This window comes from Microtus oregoni, unplaced genomic scaffold, assembly GCF_018167655.1.
Source record: "Microtus oregoni isolate MIOR12 unplaced genomic scaffold, Mior012 000015F_ref0000493, whole genome shotgun sequence".
NCBI lineage: Eukaryota > Metazoa > Chordata > Mammalia > Rodentia > Cricetidae > Microtus > Microtus oregoni.
The window spans coordinates 38,711,467-38,736,648 of NW_024543074.1; the positions used below are offsets into that span (position 1 = coordinate 38,711,467).

General features: G+C 48.9%; 1 protein-coding gene across 8 annotated transcripts; it reads left to right on the top strand.

The window, feature by feature from the left end:
• Nucleotides 1-25,182, top strand: Znf496 (zinc finger protein 496). 8 transcript variants are annotated; one of them, XM_041664359.1, is made up of 11 exons: nucleotides 1-143; nucleotides 347-480; nucleotides 2,367-2,472; nucleotides 2,573-2,658; nucleotides 2,812-3,238; nucleotides 3,530-3,707; nucleotides 8,291-8,385; nucleotides 14,113-14,245; nucleotides 14,772-14,876; nucleotides 15,613-15,723; nucleotides 22,863-25,182. In XM_041664359.1, the coding sequence occupies exons 5-11, from the start codon at nucleotides 2,849-2,851 to the stop codon at nucleotides 23,609-23,611; spliced, it is 1,761 nt and encodes a 586-aa protein (XP_041520293.1). In that variant the 5' UTR covers nucleotides 1-143; nucleotides 347-480; nucleotides 2,367-2,472; nucleotides 2,573-2,658; nucleotides 2,812-2,848; the 3' UTR covers nucleotides 23,612-25,182. The 8 variants fall into 8 exon arrangements, with proteins under 8 accessions (XP_041520293.1, XP_041520292.1, XP_041520296.1 ...); XM_041664358.1 differs by lacking the exon at nucleotides 2,573-2,658; XM_041664362.1 differs by lacking the exon at nucleotides 347-480 and having other exon boundaries at nucleotides 99-143.

The following is a 25,182-nucleotide window of genomic DNA, read 5'->3' on the forward strand; positions in this document are numbered from 1 at the left end:
AAGCGAACCATTGAGATGAGGAGACCTCCTCGGTCCTAGAGCGGTGCAGGAAGTGTCCCAGGGGAGGGAGCCGGAGGGCTCCGGCCTTTCCTTTCCGCGGCGGCCCGGCCTGCGCGGCCCGCCAACCGGGACGCTGCTCAGCGGTGAGTATACCGTGGACCGGTCTCCCATGTCCTGCTGCCTGAACCCGGATCCTGCTCCCCACTTCCCGCGCTCTGATCTCCAGCCCTGCGCCTGGGTCCCGCTCCCTCTTCTCCACTTCCCGCGCCCTGGCCCAGATCCCTGTTCCCAGAGCTGCGTCCTCATCGTTGCCCTCGGGGGATGAAGCAATACGAATGTCTTTCAGGCGTCTCCCTTCGCTCCCAAGCCCAGCTGAAGCTTTCTAAATGATCCCGAGACAGGGTTTGCTGCCCAGGGACGTAGTCTGGCCCCTGCAGAGGAGCCGCCTCGGCCAAGACACCAGGGAGACCGGGCTGGAAGGTGAGAACCTGCAGCCCTGCAGTCCCAGGCTTCGAGGCGAAGAGCCAGCAAACCTGGAAGAGTGTAAGCGACAGAAACCCCATAGTTCTCCTGGCCTAAGATACCCTCCTCATTCCTTTCCTCCAATTCTGCTCCTTCAGTAGCAGCTTTGGGCAAGCCCCGCCCCTGGGGGAGCCCCCCCCCCCCCCCACTAACGGTAGTTCATTCATAAAGCTTCCGCTCCCGAGGCTCCTGCGCGCCAGGTGCCAGGGTGACAAAGAAGCACACGCCAGTCTGGCCTAGGGGCTCCCAGAGAGAGCAGTTCCACGGCAGAGCTGGGTGCCGAGGGTGGGACGCTGGATACCCCACCAGGGGCTTAGACCTGAGCGGTTCAGGGCCCAGCAGGTGGGAGACAGTGGGCGGAGGAAGCTGGGAAGAGCGCGGGCGGGGCCGAGATTGGGGATCTTAATACCGGAGTAAAATGTGAGAGTAGTCGCGGTTCACAGCCTGTTGCTTTCAGAGTTTCGCTCCGGGTGTCTGTTTGTCTTTGCTTCGGAAATCAAAGGAGTACAGAGAAATTGGGGTTCCAGGTGTTGTTCGGTTGCTTGGTGGCTTTTCTGGTCTCGCTTGTCTTCCTGCAAAGTGGCTCTGCCTCGTTAGGAATCTCTTCCAGGTGAGAGTGTGAAGTGTCGGTGGCCCTGCCTGGAGTTCCCAGAGGCCTGAGAGCAGAACCCTGTGTGTCTCCGTTTTTTGCCTTTTCTCCCAGTGTTCGGAAGTCAAGTGGAGTGGCCTGTGTGTGTTTGCTGGGTTTTGTACGTGATAGCTAGGGAGGTCTAGAGAACCCCTGCCCTACCGCGGGTGTGTGTCAGTCTGTGGCACCGAGTTTCTTCAGGAGTGGAAAGTCACGCCGGGCGGTGGTGGTGCATGTCTTGAATCCCAGCACTCGGAAGGCTGAGGCAGGTGGATCTCTGGGAGTGAGTTCAAGACCAGCCTGGTCTACAGAGCGAGTTCCAGGACAGGCTCCAAAAGCTAATCACAGAAACCCTGTCTCGAAAAACCAAAAAGAAAACGAATAGAAAAAAAAAAAGAGTCATGAAAGACCTTCCCGCGTGACCAAGAAGGTCTGTGAAGTCGGTGTGTACCACTGCCTCGAGCATGACTTGGAGAGAACAAGGGATCAGAACTCATGAGATTTAAGTTGTTTTTTTTTTAAAACCACATTTTATATACTAAAATGTAATTATATAATTTTCCCCTTCCTTTTTCTCCAACCCCCCTCCCCAAATCTTGGCCTCTTTCTCTAGTTGTTACATTGTTTTACACACACTTATTCACACACACCCCCATGTCTAACTACAGGTAACTTTAAATGTGTATCCCTTTGTAAACATCTGTGTATAGGTATGTACACTTGAGTGCAGTGCCCATGGAGGTCAGAAGAAGGTTGGTGGAGACCCTGGAGTTGGAATTACAGGGCTTTGTGAACAGCTTGGGGGCGGGGGGAGGTGTACCCTGAACTGCTAAGCTGTCTGTCCCTCCAGCCCCCAGAACCAGATGGACTTTAGATGTACAATAAAGACCATAGTTCCTATGCTGCACTCAGTGGGGTGTAAGACTTGTCCTAAGACACTGAGATTTGGGGAAGAGGAGCAACTTTGCTGCACCAACTAACCTAGGACCTTGCACCTCTTGCACCCCTATGCCTAGCGATGGTGTTTTAAAATACAGTGGGTTTTTTGTTGTTGTTTTTGTTTTTTGAGTTCCTTCTCTGCCTGCAAGTTTTTGCCCCTGCCGACATACAGAGGGCAGGCTCTGTTGGGCTCTTATCCAGCCATTCTGTCCTTGGCAAAGTGGCATTGCCCCAGGATGGTCTTGGATGGCTCATTCTTTGCATTTTTTTTTTCCAGTTTAATTTGTGAAGATCTCAAGAACAAAGACAGTGACTTTGGTGCCAAAGCTTCAAGATTGTGGCTTGCTGGGGCTATATCCTCCAAGAAGACCTGTCCCCTAAAGGTATCACAAGCCTGGGTTACACATATCTGCATGTGGCCTTGTTTTCCTGGGATACTGGAAACGTCAGTGTCCTGTTGAAATGCTACCACTTCTCTCCCAGATTTCCTGCCTTCACTGCCACCTCTTAGGGGAACCTACATGGAGTGATGCTCATGGGAAGAGCCATCTTTCTTTCTGCCCCCATGTGTAAGAACCAGCCACACCAACACTTCATGTATTTCCCAGGGATTCCTGAAAGGGCTGGTGTCCTGTGGGCTTTGTCTACCCCCGACCCCCAGAAACAACCACAGGAGACCAGAGCACAGAGCATTGAAGCCAGCAATTTCTGTTTGGAAATAGGGCCGTCTTCTGCCGCTGACCCCCATCAAATCCCATCATGCCCACAGCCCTGTGCCCACGAGTCTTGGCTCCAAAGGAAAGTGAGGAGCCCAGGAAAATGCGGAGTCCTCCTGGAGAGAACCCCAGCCCTCAGGGCGAGCCTCCCAGCCCAGAGTCTTCTCGCCGCCTCTTCCGCCGGTTCCGCTACCAGGAGGCAGCAGGCCCACGGGAGGCCCTGGAGCGCCTCTGGGAACTGTGCCGGGGCTGGCTGCGGCTTGAAAGGCACACGAAGGAGCAGATCCTGGAGCTACTGGTGCTGGAGCAGTTCCTGGCCATCCTGCCATGGGAGATCCAGAGTTGGGTGCGTGCCCAGGAGCCGGAGAGTGGAGAGCAGGCTGTGGCTGCAGTAGAGGCTCTGGAACGGGAGCCAGGGAGACCCTGGCAGTGGGTGAGCACCGGGCATCTGGGAGAGGGGAGCCTGCTAAACTTGTGAGACCCCTAACTCCAAGATGAGAAATTCTGCCTAGACCCAGTGTTTGGCTACCTAAGAAAGCAAACCTTCCTAAGATAGCAAACGTTACGCTTTATGAAGTCTAAGTTGAGCTGATTGTTACTGTTGAGTCCATGGGAGGCAGAACCAGAAGGGAGAGGGCCTACCCAGACCTGTGCAGAGCCTACAGGCAGGGCTCTGTCGTACTTCTCTCTGCCTGGCCCTCACTTGCTCTCTCTGGGGTTGCAGCTCAAGCACTGTGAAGACCCGGTTGTGATTGACGATGGCGATGTGCCTGGACCTCAGGACCTTGAGCAAGAGCGAGTGTCAGCGGAGTCCCAGAGCAACCCTGACGCCCAACCTGTGGCCCTTGCACAGGGCCTAGGGCTCCTCAACAGACCACCAGGCCAGCCCACTGAGGACCCAGGTATGGAGCCTGTAATGAGTTGGGGAGCTGGGTTAGTTGTACACCATCCGTGTGCTCTGGTGTTGACTAATGTGACCGACGACAGCTTTTTAACATTCTCTTGTCTCCTCTAAACCGTGAACTGTAGTTGTGGTCTGGGTCCTTCCGCAGAGCAACCGACCCAGAGTCTCTTCCTGGTATTGAATCCTCCCAGAGGGAAGGTCTTGAGCAGATGGTATGAGGTTATATGGTGATTTCTTTACGGGTGTTCTCAGTGGGGACATAGTCACTAGGACCGGGACCTGTGGCCTGATCTGAGCAAGGCTCTACTTTCCATCCTCTCAAAACCACATTGTCTTGCCTGGGTTACCCTACAGCTGTAAGAAAATCTAAGCTCCCCCGGGAGAGAACAGTGACCTCTCCTGCAGATGGTCCCAGTGCTTTCTGGCAGGGTTTGAGTATCCAAAGCACCCAGCAACTGCAGAGACAGGGCAGAGTCATGCACAAAGCCAGAGCCACCATTCCTCTGAGCTAGAGTAAGACACCGATTGGTTCCTTGAGGAACCAATCCTAGGGACAAGGCCTAGGGACCAGTGTTCCTCTTAAAGATAATATTGACATGGTGGCGTGGTGGTACACAGTTTTAATCCCAGCACTCAGGATGAATTTCTGTGAGTTGGAGATCAACATGGTCTATATAGCAAGGTCCAGTCCAGCTAGAGATACAGCACTTGGGAGGCAGGGGCAGGCAGATCTCAGTGAGTTTGGGGCCAGCCTGGTCTATGAAGCGCGGTCCAGGACAGCCAAGATGTATACAGAGAAACCCTGTCTCCAAAAACCAAAAACAGAAAAAAGAAAGGAAGGAAGGAATACAAGACAGCATGGCAGGTTTTCTTTTGTTTTCTGCGATGGGTCTAGTTTTGTTGTTGTGTTGCTCAATCTGTGGAAAACTCAATCCTCCCACCGAAACCTCTGGAATACTAGCTCTGTTCAGTAGTTTTGTAACTTAGACATGTGCTGTGTACTTTAATTTCTCATCTTTTATAATGCCTCCTACAGTGTAAATGCTAAAGGGCCAGAAAAAAGTATGCGCACAGCATTCTTTTTGTCTGATTTGTTGGTCTAGTCGGCCTTGTGATCCTGGAAGGTTTTGGCCCCTTGAGGTTTCAGACATGTTTGGGTGGCCAGGTTACTCTAATTATAAAGGGAAAAGTGCATTCTTGTGATTTTCAAAATTGTTTCTGGCAGTGAATTTTTGAGTGAGCTGGAGGTCCTGCTCTGTCTGTGGAGGGCATCTGCCTGTGTGTGTAAGTCCCCAGTTCAGTCTCCAGGACCTCACCCAAACTAAAAACAAAGGCTGTTTTCTCGTTTTTCTTTTTCCTTCTCCTTTCCTTCCTTGTCCCATCCGTTTCTCTTTTTCCACTTCCCCTTCCTTGGGTTAGCCTCAAATTCATGTGTCTCCTGCCTCAGCCTCCCGAGTGCTGCAGTTACAGGCCTGCTTTTTCATACTTGGTGGTAATAGTCTATTTAAAAAATAGTTGTGTATGTGAATTTTATATGTGTGTGTATACATATAAAATTATATAAATGTATGTATGTTCACACACACGTATATACAATTTTCCTGCCTGAAAAATGTTTCCTGACTTCTGCACAAATCAGAACTCTGCAGTCCCCTGGCTAGAAGTGAAGGCAATATTGACTTGGTGGGGCTGCCATCAACGTTCTACACACTGGATCGCTCCGCTAGCAGCAGTTTATTCTCATAGCTAGCTGTGAGGCTGCAGGTCTGAAGTGAAGGACTGGTCAGCCTTGGGTTCTCTGGGTTTCCTTACATTAGCAGGTAGACAACCACTTCTTGCTGTATCTTCTATCTGTACAACTGTCTTCTAACTACCCCTCTTTAGTGACCACAGTTATGTTGAATTTGGGTCCATCCATGCTCATGACCTCATTTTAACTTAATTGGTTTTTTGGAGAGCCTTCCTCCAAATACAGTCACATTCGGAGGTATCTAGGGTTAGAATTTGAGCATGTAAATTTCCAAGGAACATAGTTTAAACATACCAGGAAACGGAAGAAGCCATTTCCCCAAGTCACCAGTACTGTTTCCTGCAGCCTGGGATGTATGTGAGCAGTCTTAGGGGAGGAATGCCTAGGGAGAGGCCTGCTGTGAAGAATCTTCTATATTCTTCTGAGATAACATAGCATTCACTCAGGCTTTGGGTTGCTTACATGAGCGATACTCAGCACAGGACTTCCTGGTGCACAGCATTTGGGAAAACATTAAACACTAGGATTTGCTAGAGATACAGCTTCTCATTGTGAGGCTCTTCCCCCAAGGCTAGGCTTTGTTTGGGTAGAGTAAGAGCGATCAGTCCTCTGTGATAGGTGGCGGGCATTAGGGAGCAGAATTAAAACGTTTCCTCCAGAAACCATAAAGAACTTTAAAACTTTCTTGGGAAATCTGTGATATGGCATGAAATAGTTAGAAATAATACATTATATAGCCTCTATTGAGACGCGGTCTCAGCCTGGAACTCCCTGTAGCTCAGGCTGGCCTCAGTTTGGATGTCTGTACCCAGCCTACCAAATGCTGGGGTTGTAGCACCACCACACCCTAAGTTTTAAATTCCATGTCTGAGCAAGGTTGAGCTGTGCTTGTCATCCTATGCCTGATTCATTTTCTTAGGAGATGCACAGATAGGAGGATTTCACCCTTTCATGACTGACTAGTATCCCAAGTGCCTATTTTTGTTTGCGTATTCTCTGTCTCCCCCTCTCTCTGACTCTTGTTTTGTTGAGTCAGGTCTCCCTGAGTATCATGAAACTTGCTGTGTGGCCTCAAACTCACTGAAATCCACCTCCTCTCCCTCCCAAGTGCTGGGGAAAAGTGAATGTTATGAGACAGTTTGCAGCCTGGTGTGGTGGCACACGCCTTTAATATACATACATGTATACACACATGTGCATATAATATAGATACATACATTTATATGCATATCAAGTGTTAGGTTAGATTATGGCATTTTAGTAATATGTTCCTGTTGATTGGTTTCTTCCCCATCCTTCTGTCCATCCCTCCTTTATTCTACCTTATAGCCCCCTCCTACTTGGATGTCATGTGTCCCTTATCCTCCTTACCCTTCCTTAGCTCTTCTTTTCTTCTCTTGTAGGCCATGTTTTCTTTATCAGTTCACTATCAATAGATAATTTGATCCCATAACAGCTACTATGACAAATTTCCCAGGTAGCGTCAGGTTGACTTGCCCCTTGGAGGTTCCATTTCTTTTCTTTTGGGTTTATATTTTCTTTTGGGTTAGGTCTTTGTTGCCTCTCCTGGAACTTAAAAAGGCATGCACCACTACCATCCAGCCGGTCATAGTTTCTGTGAGAAGTTTTTGGTGTTGTTTGTTTTTGTTTTTTCAAGATAGGATTTCTCTGTGTGCCCCTGGCTGCCCTGAAGCTCACTTTGTAGACCAGGTTGGCCTCTAACTTCAAGATCTGTCTACCTCTGCCTTCCAAGTGCTGGGATTAAAGGTGTGCACTGCTACCATCTGGCTGTTTTTGTTTTCTTTTCCTTTTTTTTTTTTAAACATTAACTGTCTAGATGTATTTGTGGATTTTTAAAATTTATTCTATCATATAATACGTCCCAACTACAGTTTTCCCCTTCCTCCCCTCTATGCCCCCCCCCAATCTACTACTCTTTATTTCCCTTCAGAAAAGAGCAGACTTTCCAGTTACATCAACCTAACACAGCATAGCAAGCTGTTATAAGACTAGGCACATCCCCTCATGTCAAGGGTGGATGAGGCAATCCCATAGGAGAGCAGGCAGAGTCATGGCCCTGTTCGTTCCCGTTCTCAGTAATGGTACCGCGGCCACACTAACCTGGACAACAGTTTTCTGTGGAGCTTTGCAGGTGTCCAGCTTACAGATGTATACTGTTCCACATTGTCCTCACCTTCAGTGGACCCTGGTGCCACAATGTTGGCCTTCATTTGGGATTTTGTAAATATTCATACATATCAGTGCAAACATGCTATGGTATGCATGTAATGTCAGAGGGCAGCTTGAAAGAGTTGGTTCTTTCCTTCTGCAGTGCAGTGCCTGGGATTGAACTCAAGTCATTGTGTTAGCAGCAAGCCCTCTTACTCATTAGGCCATCTTCCTGACCCTGTGTTTAGTTTTTGAGTTTTATAATAGTTGAAGCTAGCTGATTCTCCTGCCTCCATCTTTCAAATGCTGGGGTTATGTGTGTAATTATTGTACCTGGCTCTTTTGGGGTGTATTTTAGATGCTGAAACAAGTCCCTGGATCTACAGAGGTTGGATATCTAATTGATCAGGCCACCCTAAAGCCAGGCATTCCCTGGGACAGTCCCCATTGTCTCTCTGAAAAGACTACCAGAACCCTTGTGGTTTGCAAAGGGCTCGTTTTGCAAGTTAAGGTAGAGTGGGGTTTATGCAGAGCAAAGGAATGGCCCCTGTTGGTCCCTCTGCTTTTCTTTCCTTGCACATCTGCAGCACAGAGCCACCCCTGGAAGTCTGCGAGGTTATGGGGCCTGGCTCCCTTTGGGACATCTTCTCCATCTCTTCCAGTTCCGCAAGATGGTTTCCTTGTTCAGGAGCAGAGTGTCAGGGACGCCCAGCCGGTGACCACCTGCCCAGCGGTGACCACCTGCCAGCTGCCCCCGGTGAGTGATTTCTAAAACAAGCTCATCTCTGAGCTGCCCCACAGGACAGTTCTTCCAGGACTCTGGCCTGATTACTGTCTGCCACCGGATGTTCAGCCTTAGCCCCAGGACCAAGGTGAGCAGGGCTGAGCTTAAAGATGCCCATTGTTTCTGCTCTTCCTGCAGCTCAAAGGGCTGCTTGCCGGGACACTCCAGGAAACTGCAGGTGTACACAGAGAGCCCCTGTAGTAGCTGTCTCTCCTTTAAAATCCCCCAGGGAAGAGGATTTAGTTACTTCACAAAGATGAGGTGATCTTCAAAATGGCAGCTAGGTTTCAAGATCGTAAAGCAGTTGGAGCACTATCACGTGACCACATGGGGTCACATGGGGCTCCCTGGTGTGTCTTGTCTGCTGTGTCCCTGGGCCACGTTTGCTTGTTTCAGTGTTCTGAGGAGTGCGGTGGTGTTCTGAGAGGGTGCAGCCGGGCTCTGGTCTCGCAGGAGGAGCACATTTCTTTCCAGCCCTGTTTCCTCATCCGCTGAGGTCCTCTTCGCTTTTCCCTTCTCGTTGCCCTTTCTGCTGCCTTCCCCCAGAAAATGTAGGTTCCATCAGGGACTGCACCTGTAGAAGACTGTGAAGAACTAGAGATTGGCACATGCAGAGTTGACAGCCCGACTCCAAAATGCTTAGGGCTGTTAGGTTTGGGGTGGGTGTTGAAATATTTGCATACATAAAATGAGAACTTGGGTGGTGCTGTGATGTTGCACACCTTTAGTCCCAGCACTGGGGTGCAATCTCTGAGTTCAAGTCAGCCTGGTCTACAGGATAGCTAGAGCCATTAACACAGAGAAACCGTGTGGAGAGGGGGCGACACACACAGACAAACAAGCTAGAACTTGGAATAAGATTCAAGTTATGCATGTAACTTTTTTCATATGCATTATATACATAAACTGCAGGTCATTTAAAGCTTTCTTTAAAAAGAGGTTTAATTGAATGTTTTTGTTTGGGCCTCTTGCCATACTCCCCACCGTTATTCATAATGTTTTGAGGCTAGCGGTACAGGGTATGGATTACAGCACACCCCACCTTCTACCCTGAACTCTCCAGCCTAGGGACTGGGTTCCCCATCCCCCAGAGGCTCTTCGCCATATAATCCAGACATTTTGGTTCCCCTTCCCTTTAGAACCTTTGGCCTCCTGGCTGCTGCACCTGGTTCCCCTCTCTTTGTTTTCCTTCTCCACACCACATGGCACTGCACAGCCTGGTCATGTCCAGTCTGGACTCTCCCAGACGTCCCTGCCTCTGCCTATGCTCTCCCACTTATCTACAATAAACTCTCTCCTCCACCATACCGAGAGCAGTCGTGTCCTTTCCTTTTTATTTCTTCTTTTTATTCACTTGGTGAGTTCCAGGCCAGTGTGAGGCCCTTGTCCACTGTTAACAATGACAATTAAAACTATAAAGGTAGATGGAGTGACAACAGCTGAGATTATCTTTGGTCGCTTTACGTCCATACTTAAGCAAATGAGCGCAGTGGTACAGATGGGCCTCAGAGACTTGCTTGTCCCTTCTGTCTCAGAAGGACACAGTGAAAGCTGGCTCAGCAATTAAGACCTGAATTTGATTCCCTGCATCCACATGGCAATTCACAGCCATCTGTTAACTGCACGTCCATGGTATGCAACACCCTCTTCTGGCCTTCTTAGGCCCGGGTGGGTGCTCAAGTAGTGCACAGACAGACAAAGTGCCCATATATATATACATAAAGCAAACTGAAATTTTTTCTTAAATGTTTCAAGGGAACAAGAAAGTGTCGCTGTTGATGGAAACTGAAGGTGGAGGCTGTGACGCATTCACAGGACCTGAGGCTAAGGCATTCCATAATGAGATTCGGGAGTAGGAAACCGGTGGTTCATGCTGAGCCCTCACTGGGTGTAGATGACAAGGACAGGACAGGAACTGTCAGCTGTCAACGGGAAGGAGACTAGTCCATGCAGGGTCTTTTTCTTTTTCTTTTCTTTTCTTTTTTTTTTTTGAGACTGATTCAGGCTAGCCTTGGACTTGTGGCTGTCTTCCGGCCTCAGGCTCCCAAAGCTAGTAGGATTATAGATCTGAAGATGTGATGTCACCCTGTCTGGCTCTTAACTCTGCTGTTTTCTGGCTGTTTGTTTCCAAAAGAATGCTGTGACCTTGATAGAGTTTGAGCAGGAGAAAGCAACGTGGACAGATTGTTGTCTTCTCCTTTGCTGGCTTAGCTTGAAACTGAGTTAAAAATGATCCAGGCTCTTCTCTGTTCTCTGACCTGTGTTTCAAATACCTCAGCTTTTTTTTCCTACTGTTTCCTCTTTATAATTTACTTGGGTTTGTTTTGTACGCATGACTGTATAACACGTGAGTGCTAGGAATCAAAAGCAATAAGGATTCTTAACTGCTGAGCCACCACCTCTCCAGCCCTGCCCTTCCCACTAGACTTTCAGAGCAGCATCCCAGGTGACCGCTCTTTTCCTGTTCTTTAGGTGACCTTCTGTTCAGGACTCCTCCTCTTTGGGGAGGGGCTCTTTCCTAGGAAGTTGTGCTCTAAAGAGTAGGGTGGTTGGTAGATGAGATCTGTGACGTCCTTTAGCCTAGTTTGCCACAAGTGGTAGGAGGAAGGTGGGAGAGAAAATCCACTCACCACGAGGCCTGCTCTGTATTTTTAGATGTGGCTTGTTTTGGAAAGGCTTATGTGGGTATGGGTAGTTGAGGTTTTTTTTGAGCAAGAATATGTGGCTGGATTTGGTCTACCAGTTTACATGGTTGGGAGAGAGAAACTGTTCATCATTTAGAAATTAGTAACAGAGGACTGCAACATAGATCTGTTAAGCCAACCTATGTGTTTTTTCCTCTGAACAATGAAAATATTTAGTAATTAACAAAAAATCCACTAACAGACTAAGGCCGAGTAAGTTCTCGAGACCTGGAGAGCTGATGAGTTTCTTGTCTAGTATTTCCCACATGGGGCTTTGTTGCCCACACAGCAAGATACTCAGCCAGGGCGCCTCCTTACTCTGCTAATGTGTCCCCTCAACATACTCAGCCAGTGTACCCCCTTACTCTGCTAATGTGTCCCCTCAAAATACTCAGCCAGTGCACCCCCTTACTCTGCTAATGTGTACACCTCAACATACTCAGCCAGTGCACCCCCTTACTCTGCTAATGTGTACACCTCAACATACTCAGCCAGTGCACCCCCTTACTCTGCTAATGTGTACACCTCAACATACTCAGCCAGTGCACCCCCTTACTCTGCTAATGTGTACACCTCAACATACTCAGCCAGTGCACCCCCTTACTCTGCTAATGTGTACACCTCAAGGCAATTTGGTTGTCTAGCCACTGGGAATTTTTGTTTGTTTGTTTTCTAAGACAGGGTTTCTCTATGTAGGCCTAGCTGTCCTAAAACTTGCCCTGTAACCAGGCTGGCCTTGAATCCACAGAGATCCCCCTGCCACTGCTTCCTGAGTGCTGGGATTAAAGGCATGCTGCACTGCCACTAGCCAGTTGCCACTGGCTTTTAAATCACACTGTAGTGAAGTGGCCACCCTGGCATCAAGCTGAAGGGAAGGCTCTGACCCATGTTGACATGAGAAGTAGCAAATTATCATTGCAAAAGGGCTTCTCCATAGGAGCTCAGCACCATCTTTCTGTTCTCGAGTCCCCACAGAAATGAATTGCTTGGTTTCCTCTGAGTCAGGTTTGGATATATGCAGGCGCGTTGTCCCCTGTGATCCATCCTGTGTTGTCTCCCCAAGCATCACAGATTTGTCTTGTTTTATATGACTTGGTGATTAAGTTGTAGGTCATACTGCAGCATTCAGCTTATCTGGACTTCCATCTTAGACAGTCCATTGAGGCTTTTCTTAAAGTTTTTGTTCTTAGTTCAGTGCCTGCCTGTTTGATAATATTGTGGTGAGTGTTTTGGGGGTAGCGAGAGTGTAGTATGAGCACCTGGCGTGGATTGGCTAGAGCGGAAGATGTGAGGTGGATCCAGTGTCTTTTGGTGTTGAGACTGGTGGTCAGGAGGAGGGGAGTTACTGTGAGAGCTTTGCAGGTGGTGGCAGATCTAGCATTTGTTGGAGATGGTGAGATTCTGACTGAGCAATCAACTTTCTGTGTCTGGGCCAAAGGGACGAGAATAACAACTGTCCATAGAAACCATGACAAGCCAGCATAGTGGTACACACCATTAATCCAAGTGCTTGGGAGGTTGAGGCAGGTGAAGTGGCTGTACGCACTGAGACTCTGTTTCAAACAACAACAAAGAAGCTGGAGAGATGCTGGCTGCTCTTCCAGAGGACCTGGGTTCAATTCCCTGCATATACATGGCAGCTCACCACTGTCTGTTAACACCAGTCCCAGGGATTTGATGCCCTCTATAAGCACTGCAGGCATATGGTGCACAGACATACATACAAGTAGTTCACCCATACAACAAAATATTTTTAAATTTTTTAATTAAACCTTTAGCTATTTTTAGTGGCTTAGAATAACAATCTAAAACACAGGGGCACTAACTGGCTTTATACAGCATAATTTAAAAAAAAACCCTCAAGAAAAAAATTAGCATAGTAACTATAGAGTGGGCATGATGAGGAGCTGGAGAGATGGCGCAGAGGTTAAGAACACTTTTTGCTCTTGCAGAGGACCTGTATCCAGTTCCCAGCATCTATGTGGTGACTCACAACTGTCTGTAACTAGCTGGGAGATCGATGGCTTCTTGACCTCTGAGGGCACCAGGCACTCGCTTGGTACAGATGTACATAGGCAGACAAAACAGTCATACACAAAAATTAAATTAAGAGAGAATTGTTAAAAGAAAAAAGAATCAACAGCTCAAGACTCCCCCAGACCTTGGGCAAAAATGTCATCCTCAGGCCAGCACACATTTCCCTGGTCAGAAAGAATCTCAGAGCCAGTGCCAGTATCCCGGTGACCTCTGCAGGTGGGCTGCTGGCATCCTCTCTGGGAGTGTGTTTCTTCTGAGATCTGTTTCCTGTAAATGAAACCACCAACCTGGACTTGACTAGGTAGAAGGTCACTCTCCTTGCTACAATACAAAAGATGGCTTTTGGTTTTCCCTTAACAGCTTTAATGAGTTTTTGGCATCACCAAAGACTTCCTTTTCAGTGCTAAAGATTGTCAAGCCCCAGAGGAGGGTGAATCTGAAATTGTAGAGAACTGAAGGTCAGGCTTTGGGCCAACCAGTGTTCCCCTAAGTTTAGCTGAGTCTTAATCCACTTGTCCTTTCTACACCCCAGAGGGCTGGAGGCAGTAGGCAGGTGAAGACGCAATAGTACTGGGTAGAGCCCAGAAAGCTGCTTTGCCCCTTCACCATGTGAGGACCCCGGGTCTTTTTGTTGTTTTGTTTTTTCAAGACAGGGTTTCTCTGTGCATCTAGCAGTCCTGGAATTCACTCTGTAGATCAGGCTGGCCTTGAACTCAGAGAGCTCTCCCTGAGTGGTGGGATTAAAGACCTGGGCCCCCACTGCCCACCAGGAGCCTCAGTCTTTAAACCACTTTTAAAAAATCAGGCTCTTACCAGAGACCCATCTGCTGCACCCCGCCTTAATTTCTAGCCTCTGAAGTCATCAGGCATAGGTGCCTCGTGTTACACGCCACCTGACTGTGGCATCTGGTTATCACAGCTGAGAGACACAAAGGCCCTGCTCTTCCCCAGCTGACACAGCCCTGCTCTGCACTTTCAGAACCGAGTTTCTCCATTTAAGGATATGATCTTATGCTTCTCAGAAGAGGACTGGTCCCTTCTGGACCCAGCGCAGACTGGTTTCTACGGAGAATTCATCATTGGGGAAGACTACGGGGTCTCCATGCCTCCAAGTAAGACCTAGCTTCTCAGGCAGCCAAGTATATGGAAGGTGGGCGGAGGGCCTCACTCTGACTGAGGGACACTACCATGAGGTTCAGGTACTGTGGCTGAATCTGATCTGTTTACCCTCTTAACCTTGACAGGAAGCTACCTGTACAGCATCCACGGGTAATTTGTGGGTGACCTGGCTATCCTAACACATGTAGTTAGGCTCTTAGGCTCTGTCCCAAATACAACATTATTTCAGTGTTTCCATCGCTTCCAGTTGTTCTTGCCCCAGGGGCCCTTTTCTGTGTACCCAGTGGGCCTCAGAGGGATGATCCTGGCCTGCTCTTGTCACATGCTGCCTTTTACCCTTCCCCAGTTTCCCGTCCTTGCTCCTCTGTACCACCAGCTGTGCTTGATACAGCTCAGTGGCTGTCTCTCCACAGTTTCTTCTTGGGCCAGACAAGAGTTCCCTCACTGGGCCTGCCCTGGTCACCTGCAATAATAGCAGGTCACTGTTGACACTTTTGTGTCCTACCTCTTTGTGAACAGACGACCCTGCAGCTCAGCCAGACCTCTCACCTGAAGAGAACGGGCCACGGATCATAGAGATGCCAGCCCTCCAGGGTAAAGATGCGCCCCAGGTGTCCTGCCTAGGTGAGTGGCAGTCCAGAAGTGGGCAGGCAGGAAAGGAGAGAACTGTTGCAGCCGGGGCACCCCAGTTTCCCCCCACAGCGCCCCACTGTCTTGGCATTCCATGCTCTGCTTTGCCTCTAGCTTTTTGTAGAGAGTGGGAAGTCTGGATTTTGCTGTCCATTGAGACTGTTCCTCAGCTAGAGACTAGTAGAGAAGGGAAATGTCTCCCGCTGTCCATAGTAGCCTATGTTTGTAGCAAGGTTCTTTCCAGAAAAGTGGGCAGATGCTCGTGCTGAGGGCTGAGCACAAGGCACAACTCCTTTAGACACTGTGCTTGCCTGTGCCCCACCCACCCCCAGATTCTGGGAGAATTCCCTTGGGGAGAGATGGGTAAGATTGATCTGCACCACATACATGTCTGTGTGTGCCCAGGATACACGCATCTGGGTGGGGGATGCAGCTGTGCTATGCACGGTAGTAGCACTGAATAGAACCTAAAGGACTGTGCAGGGCCTGTCAGCAAAGTTGTTGCCACAGAGGTAAATGAACAGAACTGGAACCTGTGTTAATTTGTCCAGCTTCAGACCTTGGTTCGTGGTGTTTGCTCATTTGCCTCCTGTGGAATGACCCCTTTGCACCAGACCCCAGGAGGGAACGCGGCACCCACAGATCATAGCCTACCTCTTCCTTAGCTGTTTCTGCATGGTGACACATATATATATATATGACAAATTGCTTTCTCCATTTCTTTGGGAAGACCTTCCCAGTCTCCAGCCATTCCAAGAAGAAGGAAGGAAATGGGAGGAACTGCAGGTGCCAGAGCTCCAGTCCTGCCAGCAGGTGGCGCTCACTCAGAGTCCTTGTCCAGGTGAGGAGCCTGGGTGTGATGTGTGACCTTGTGGTGCTTGTGGTGCTGGTGATGGGGAGAAGGGGGGAGATGATGTGTGTGTGTGTGTGTGTGTGTGTGTGTGTTGATTAGGACATTAGGAATGAGACTGGCCAAGGTTCTTGCTGACTGCTGCTGGGGGTTGCCAGCCTCTTGTTTTCCTTTTGCTGTTTCCCCATCTCACAGTGGCTTGTTGGCTGTTCCTGGGTAGATGTGGGGGCGGGGGCTAATGTGACACTGGTCTGTATGTACCTGATGATGGGTACACCAGAATCCCGAGATGGTCTTATTATAGAGCAGAATCTAGAATGCAGAAGCTGCATTGCTGCCCTCCCAGTATGAGTCTCGGTCATGGTAAAAGTGACCCTCCAGAGGCCCCTGCAGTGTCCTGACTTAACATCCTCTAAACAGCACACGCAGGCTCTACTGAACACATCTTTGGACCCAGTGTCCCAGTGGCTTCCTGTAGTCATCACACATTTGTTCCCTTGTGATACAGGCAGGATTGGTGTGCCCACTTCATGCAGTACAGGGCACTCAGCCATCGTGCTCAGCTCCCCTCGTTCACGTGTAGACAGTGGATTTTAGAGCATGGTCCTTCAGCCTGAAAGGAGGAGGCCTCTCTACCAATGCTTTTGTCTTTTCCTTTCCTGCATTTCTTTCATGCATGTGTGGTCAGCTCTTAACATTGTTTTCTGGCCTTTAATCCCAGCACTCAGGAAGCAGAGGCAGATGGATCTCTTGTCTCTTGAGTTCAAGTCCAGCCTGGTCTACAGAGCGAGTTCCAGGACAGCCAGGACTACATAATGAGATCCTATGTCAAAAAAAAAAAAAAAAAAACTTAAACCAAACAAGCAAAAATGTTCAGTCTTGTTAAAATGTCCAAAGTCTCTTTTAAGCTACAAAGCTCGTCAGCATGGTGTTACATACTTTTAATCACTCAGAGCTACACAGAGAAACTTACTTGAACCCCCCCCACACACACAAAAGGTAGAAAATCTCTCTAAAATCACAGTGTCTTGAGCCTGGCAGTGGTGGCGTACACCTTTAATCCCAGTACTCAGGAGACAGAGGTAGCAGATCTCTGTGAGTTCGATACCAGCCTGGACTACAAGAGCTAGTTCCAAGACAGCTAGACACAGAGAAACCCTATCCCGAAAAAAAACAAAAATTTTTTTACAAAGTCTCTTAACTATAGCCTCTTATAAAATGAAAAATAAGTTCCATACTTTCTTAGTGCAAGACAGAAAAACCAGGGCACATTCAAATCAAACCCCGAAGTCCGACACTGTAAAACTCAGTGTTAGACGTCTGGGACTTACTCTCTTCTGGACCTAGGCAGCTCCGCTGTCCAGCTCTGCTGCCCATAGCCCACACACAGTTTGTCTCCTGGGCTCCACTGTATTCCCTTTCTTAATATGCAGACAACTGATTTGAGGTGACAGCCCCCAACACAGCTACGGCACACCAGCGCACAGATATCACATACATAGACCAGACTCACTACTAGGTGGAAACTGAAGCCAGAGTCGTGGGGAGCAAAAATTTGTACAAATATGGTGTAAGCAAAAGATATATTCATTCATTCGTAGGGAGAGTAGCATAGGCACTCAGGAAGGTATTGGCCCTCTTTGTTGTGGGGGAATTGAGCTGTATGGGAAAAAGAAAGAGAGTCTGTGGAGGCTGCAGCACCTGATTATGAAACAAACGAAAAGCCGGGCGGTGGTGGCGCACGCCTTTAATCCCAGCACTCGGGAGGCAGAGGCAGGCGGATCTCTGTGAGTTCGAGGCCAGCCTGGTCTACAAGAGCTAGTTCCAGGACAGGAACCAAAAGCTACGGAGAAACCCTGTCTCGAAAAATAAAAAAAAAAATAAATAAATAAAAAAAAAAATGAAACAAACGAAAAGCTATTAGCTTAGGAATAATTTTATTCTGGGTCTTTACCGACACACCACAGAGGACCGTGTATATACACAACTACTTCTATACCACTTACAGACTTTACATATCATAGAAATACTATACATACCGACACATTATACATGCAGTATGAATACCACTTACATCTCTGTTTTTGCCCTCCCTTGTGGAACTGGACAGTCTGGAAGTCTGCATACACTTCCCACAGCCTTAGCTTGTCATTTTTCCTTCAGGGATTTTTCATAATGTGTGGGTATACATGCCAGCACAACTAGCCCATCCTGTGACCTTAGTGTGGGAGGGGCTGGGTATGTTTCTAGTTATTTTAGCTTTTGAATTTCAGCACTATTAGAAGGTTAGTTTTCTTTTGGTTTGAGTTTGTTTTTCTTTTAAGACATTTTGACTGTATAGCCAGACTAGCCTGGAACTTGCAACTTACTGCTGAAGCCTCCTAAGTGTGGACTTAATCAACAGACCTCTATTGCATAGACTTCTCTTTTCCTCTTATATTTGTTTTAGATCTGCCAGTATAGTCTCATTTAACCTCTTAAAAGTTACAACTACAATCACATTCTGACATCTAGGGAATTAGGATTTCAATGTGGGACTTTGGGGAGATGTAGTTAGGCCCACAACACTCCCCTGGTGTCCTCAAGTTCATGTCCTTACATGCAGAATATATTTACCTATGTCTGGCACAATGGTAGAGGCTGAGGAGAGAAGGTCACTTTAGCCCAGGAATTGAAGCTCAGCTTTGATGGCACAGTGGGACCTCACAAATCTATTATATCACCAGCTTCTGTCCGAATGCTCATGTAACTCAGATGTGATGAGACTTCAGGTCTCGTCCTAACCCGTTCCTTTCCAAATATGAAGCAGGTAAGCTGTGTGTTAGGACAAGGGTGAGACAGATGCTTCCAAAAGTACAAAAGAAAGATAAGCCCCAAACGCTCCTGTAAAGCCTAGTTAGGTAAGTTCTGCTAGTTTCTGAGCTGAAGGAGACCTTTGGTTGGTGCTGGCTCAAGGCCAAGGCTGGCTGACGCTGAGCAGAACTGGCCCCAGTCCCCAGGCTGTGCTCTTGTGTCCTTGGTGGCAGTGCTGCTGCTGCCGCTGCTGGCCTCTAAGGAGCCTTAGGGTCATTCCTCCCCTTTCTCGTGGGATAGCACGTGTCTAACAGCTCAGCTGTTAGGTAGAGAGCTGGAACTACAACCTTCTTTGTTTATCCTTTCTCTTCCGTTTAGTGCAAAATCTTCAAAGAACCTTATTGGTCTCCTATAAGATACAGTCCAAGGGGCACAGACACCAGGCAGGGAGCTCCTCCTACACGGCTCTCTCCCAAGTAGCTGCATCTCTGTTCTCGCTGCCAAGGTGATTGACAAGGTTCCAGGAGGCCCAGGCACACACTGCCCACTGTTTATTAAGCCACAGTTTGGTGTTCTCCCCAGAAACCAGCCTTTGGAAGTATTAATCCTGCCTTGGTTTAGGTATGGTTGAGGATGCTCTCAAAGGCTTCTTCTAGAGGCTTCGTCCTCAGAGTGGCAATGTGGGAGGCGGCAGAGCCTGGTAGAGGGTCCTCAGGTAAATGAACGAGCCACCTTTAAAAGAGGAAAAGGAGGACCCCGCCTGCGCACATGGCAGCTCACAGCTGTCCTTATTCCAGTTCCAGAGGCTGCAGTGTCCTCTCCAGGCAGCAGGCACACAGACGGAACACACATGTATAGGCGTCAGGGCTGGAGAGATGAGACAGCTCAGCTGTTCCATTCTCAGCGCTTACACGGAGGCTCACAACTGTGTGTAACTCCAGTTCCAAGTGATCTACTGCTCTCATCCGGCCTCCGTGGGCACTACACACACATGGTACACAGATTAACACGAAGGCAACTATCTGTAAACATAAGATAATCTTTTAAAAATTTATTATTAAAAGAAAAAGAGCCAGGGCCTTAGTGGTGCTCACCTTTAATCCAACACTACGGAGGTGGATCTTTGTGAGTTCAAGGCTAGCCAGGGCTACACACAGAAACCTTGTGTACTTGGGGAGGAGCATGGGTTGCTCTGTGGGAGAAGGGCCCTCAGCCTTCAGCCCTGCAGTGCTAGGTAGCTTGCTCTTAAGTGACGTGACTTTCACATGCCTGGGGTGGGGAATGAGGTTGACTATGCAGGTGTGGAGACCAAAGGTCAACTTCAGATGTCACACATATTCCTCACAACTCATCCATGTTGTTTGGGGGAGGGGATGTTATTTGTTTGGTTTGGTTTTCTCGGTTGTTTTTTTTTTTTTTTGGTTTTTCGAGACAGGGTTTCTCTGTGGTTTTGGAGCCTGTCCTGGAACTAGCTCTTGTAGACCAGGCTGGTCTCGAACTCACAGAGATCCGCCTGCCTCTGCCTCCCAAGTGCTGGGATTAAAGGCGTGCGCCACCACCGCCCGGCTCTCGGTTGTTTTTTTTATTGAAATAGTTTCTCTGTGTAGTCCTGACTGCCCTGGAACTTCCTCGGTAGACCAGACTGGCCTTGTACTCAGACCCTCCTGTCTCTGCCTCCATAGAGCAGGACTCCATTTGGTTTTTAAGATAGGGTCAAAAAGGTGCAAAGTCTCCAGCCAGGCCAGGCAGTGGTGGTGCAAACCTTTAATCCCGGCACCCAGAAGGCAGAGGCAGGAGGATCTCTTGAGTTTGAGGCCAGCCTAGTTAATAGAGCAAGTTCCAGGACAGTCTTGAAGTTCAAAACAAAACCCTGGAACCTAGGGTTTATCAATTAGCCAGCAAGCCCCAGGGGCCCTGCCTGTCTCCATCTCCCCACCACTGTGATTACTAACACATCCCATGAAATCTAGATTTTATTTCTATGGGTCTTCGTGTTTCTGTGGTAAACACTTTCCCTAGCCATGGTATGCTCTCTGGCTCTGACATCTGGCCATTGCTATCATCTATCAGTGATATGGCCAGGGGAAGCTCTCACCAGAGCCTCTCCAAAACAAAACTAAACAAAGCTTCACTTTGTAAGCAGCTGCTGCAGGCGTCTGATTGTTGCCGTGATGAAAGCCGGACTAAAGCAGCTGCCTGAGGACTTTCCCCACCTTCACATTCCAGAGCTTTACTTCAGTCCAGATTTTAATGAAGGCAGGAAGAAGAAGAAAACAGTGTCTCCAGCAATCTGCTTAGAAATACTCTTGCTGTCACTTAGCTTCTGCTTGTCATAGAACACCTAGCACGCAGTTTAGCCAAGTTTTTCTGCCACCTTGCAAGAATCTCATTTCCCTTACACTTCACTGCCTTGTTCTGGCTTCCATCTGAGACACATCCAGAAGTCCATTAAATACCCGTTTCTACCAGCCACCTCTTCACATCTGTTGATAACATGCACCTTACATACTCCCAGCTTACGGGCTGGGCTCCAAAGCTGCTTCCACAGTTCTTCGTGGTTCTTACAGCTCTTCCCATACTTCCTGCTACCAAAAGCTGTGAGACTGGGATCTTCGTATCTTACCATAAGTGGAGCCTTTCCCCCTTTGGTTTGTGGATGTGCTCATGGAGGCCAGAAGAGGGCATCGGCTCCTGGAAATGAGCTACAGACTGTTGTGAGCAGCCATGGGGGTGCTGGGAATTGAACCTAAGTCCTCTGGAAGAGCAGCCAGTATTTAACCACTGAGCCACCTCTCTGGCCTCACACGGACCAAACTTTAACCACATAAAAGTTTCAGTTCCAGACGCCTTAGTGCAGGATCAAGGTCTCATTAGGGTGGGCTTCCTCCCCTCCCCACAACTACCTCTTCCCTGTGACCTCCATGATCTCTCTGTATCAGGTTTCCTGTTACAGAAATACCAGTTGTGTTGGGGCCTACCTATATAGTGGCCTCATTCCAGCTTACCTCTGTCTCCCTATTTTAAGTTAGCTCTGGGGTGAAGTCTCATTGTCCTTTCCTGTGTGTGCTGTGTCGCATTGTCTCCTGTCATCCTCTCCTCCTGCTGGTCCCTTCCCCCTTGCAAGTAGCTTCTTTTCTGCTGAAGGTGTTGAGTATTGAAGGTGAAGCCTTGTGTGTGCTAGGCAAGTTCTTATAATAAGTTAGCCAGGCTAGCCTTGAACTCACTCTGAAGATTCTCAAACATTCATCCTCTGCCTCAGCCTCCTCTGCAGCTGCCATTACAGGTGTCACACTAGACTGAAAAGATTTATTTTTCACTTTTTATCTGTGTGTGTGTATACGCAAGCATGTGGGTGCTGATGGAGACCAGAGAGGGGCATCAGAGTCCCCGTAGCTGCTTGACCTTAAGTCGGGTCCTCTGGAATAATAGCAAGCACTCCTGACTACTAAGCCATCTCCCCAGCTCTTTATAAAGCTCTGGGTTCTGCATATACGTCAACTTGCCTTTTGAAAAACTGTCTCCAAATACGGTGGCATTCTACCATCCTGGAGGTCACTTTGAGTTGGGGCACAAGGAGTTCATGGTGTAGACTTCCCGCTGTCATAATGTCATCTCCTACTGAATAAAGGAGAGACTTTGTAGGCCGCTGTAGCACTGTGTCTTCTACTGAAAGCTAGTGGCGATTAATAGAAGAAAGGTGTCACTAGCAAGGGCTCAGTACCTTCTACCTGGCCACTCAGAGGTCGAGAAAGTGAAGAGCAGAGCTGCCGTGGTCATTTCAGTCCCGTAGATATGGCTGCATGGGCTTAGAAAAGCCACCTGGCCAGAATGAGCCTTCTCAGCTGGAAAACCCGGAGGACAGCTGAGCTTTGAATCTCTCCTTCTAGCTCTGTCAAGCAGAGTTAGGTTGGGTAACAATGAGGATCAAGTCCGTCTCCCACCCTTCTCCCTGTGGCTGTGAGTTCACAGCATAAGCAGAGGGGGCTGTGCACACCATAACTCTGACACAGCCTCTGAACCTCCAGGGTCCTTGGCGGGGTGCCTAGTTAAGTACTGTAAATGGTGTGTCAAAGGTTTGCACAGGTAAGTGCCAGCTCTTAGAATTTTAAGGTCCAGTGGCTCCGGAAGAAATGCTTGGAAAGGAAAGGATTATGGGAAAACAGCAGGAAAGTCAGAAAGAGATACAGTTACTACACCAGCAACTATGCAGGACAGCGAGACCCTCAGGAATTGATAAGGAACACTACAACCCCAGGGTGTCTGGATCCCCTGTTAAGCCTGTCTGCGCAGGAAGTAGTCTAGACAGTTCCACTGACCATACTGGTATTCTGTAACAGGAGGTGATCCACCACCCCTAAAGAATAGCCTGGACCAGGAGGTGACCATTGAGATCGTGCTGTCCAGTTCTGGGGATGAGGACTCCCAACACAGCCCATACTGCACAGAGGAGCTGAGGAGCCCTGCAGAAAAGCCCCATAGTCTCTCGACCCACCGCAACAGCACGGAGGCTGGAGGCGAGGTGCAAACCTCACAAAAGTCTTATGTGTGTCCGAACTGTGGGAAGATCTTCCGCTGGAGGGTCAACTTTATCCGCCACCTGCGCAGCCGCAGGGAGCAGAAGCCACACAAATGCTCAGTGTGTGGAGAGTTATTCAGTAACAGCGAAGACCTGGATGGACACCTGGAGACCCATGAGGCCCAGAAGCCCTACAGGTGCACTGTCTGCGGAAAGAGCTTCCGCCTCAACTCACACCTGCTCTCCCACCGACGGATCCACTTGCATCCAGACAAACAGCCACCAGTGAAGAAGAGCGAGGAGGATGCCTTGGAAACGGAGGGCACAGGTACCCAAGCCCTGCTGGAGAAGAGCAAGGCTAAGCTGGGCTTCCAGTGTGGGAACTGCGGGAAGGGCTTCCAGAGACACGACTATCTGGTGAGACACCGTAGCCACTGTCACCTGAAGAGTGAGGCTCGTCCCCTCCAATGTCGGTACTGTGTCAAAACTTTCCGGCAGAATTACGATCTCCTCCGCCATGAGCGCCTGCACATGAAGCGCCGCTCCAAGCAGGCTCTGAACTCATACTGAGCGGGACGTGGCCCTACAAACTAGTCCCTGCCTAGCACAAAGCCTGAACCACCTGCCCTTTGCTCTCAGGTAGTGTCCGACTTCTGGTGCCATGCCTCTTCCTCCCCAGATAAAAAGTAGCCACCTGAGCACTCCTTCTACTGTGCCAAAACCCAGGGAGGTGAGGCAACTCTGCATCTTAGAGACCTTTAGTCACATGCTCCAGCCCTCAGAGGGACTGAGCTGCCCCATCCCATGCCTTCTAGGGGTGAGGTATGTGCAGTGGGGAGCTGGCCTAAAGCCCTGACCCTGGTCCTGTCCTCAGAAGTCAGTTTGAGGTCATTGTGTCTAGGAGAGTGTCCCACAGATGGCCAGGAGGGCCTTTGGGGTCTGGGGATTGTCATGAGACCTGATTTGGCCAGGCCACTGACCATACGGGGATCAGGAGCTCACATTTTAAATGTGTGCACCTGTCCCAACATGTCTTCATTGTGCCCCAAAGATCCTTCATAAATCTGTGATGGAAACTGCCTGTCACCACCCTGAGTCCTGCATTCTGTCAGCCCATCAAGGCTCTGTTGGACGAGCCAAACCCTGGGACAGAAGCTTCTGTGAAGCCGTGTCCTTCAAGGGTACCCAGTCCAAGGCAGCCTCTTTAGTTCCCTGGCACTGTTGTGACTGTACTAAACCTGAGCTCTTCTAATACCAGCAGGGGGCATTGTCCCAGCTGTGAGGCCTCTAAGGCCGAGAGCTGGTGTCAGCAGGGTTGGTTCTCTGGGGCTAGAAGAGGGGATGAATCATCCTGGGGCTGTCGTCACTAACCCTTGTCTGTAGCCCTGGGCTGCATACTGCACAGAGAAGATGAGGAGCCCTGCACAAACGTCTTTGCCTTTGTCTCCACTGTGTCAGTCTCCAAACTTAACCTTTTGTACAGGATCCCAGTTTTTGGGTTGGGGCGCTAACCCTGTCTGTTACAGCTGAACCCCACCTACATCTGGAGTGGCCGTTTCCAAATAAAGTCACATCTTGAGGTGCTAGGAATAAGGACTTCAACCCTGGAGTTTGAGTGGACATAGCCAAACCCCAGATGATCTCATGGTGCTGTTATCCTGCCTCAGATGAACCGATGTGGACTTGGGGTAGCTTGCTTGCCATCCCTTTGAATGCCGGGCTCAGTCCGTTGTCTGCTCTCAGAGCTGCTGTCATCTGCAAGGAAGAATCCTCATCCATGGCCTTTAAGTTCAGAGCCTGGGATTCTGGGGGTAGTTGTTGATAGGAAACCTCAAGCAATTGAAAATGTGGTCTTACTGTCCTGGCCCACTGGTGTTGACCTCAGTGTGGCTATGACTGGACCCAAGAGCTGCAGCCAGGCTGGTTCTGTAGGCTGTACCAGCTCTCAGCTGTCAGGAAGCCTGAGAAAATGAATTCACGGCCTCTGGTGCTCTATGTCCTGATTTTCACATCAAGAAGCCTCTATTCAGATGCAATCAGAGAATTCTGAGACTTTCTTTTTCTGCTCAGTGCATTGCCCAGAAATAGTAAATGCAATAAAACCACCACACCTTGAACAAGAAATAAACTGTCCTAGTTTC

What these genes read in the sequence shown, in the direction of transcription:
- Znf496 (XM_041664359.1), top strand. Translation starts at nt 2,849, where the DNA reads ATGCCCACAGCCCTGTGCCCACGAGTCTTGGCTCCAAAGGAAAGTGAG. An exon ending in CCACCTGCCAGCTGCCCCCG is followed by an intron (nt 8,386 to 14,112) that starts GTGAGTGATTTC and finishes CTGCACTTTCAG; the next exon opens with AACCGAGTTTCTCCATTTAA. An exon ending in CGGGGTCTCCATGCCTCCAA is followed by an intron (nt 14,246 to 14,771) that starts GTAAGACCTAGC and finishes CTTTGTGAACAG; the next exon opens with ACGACCCTGCAGCTCAGCCA.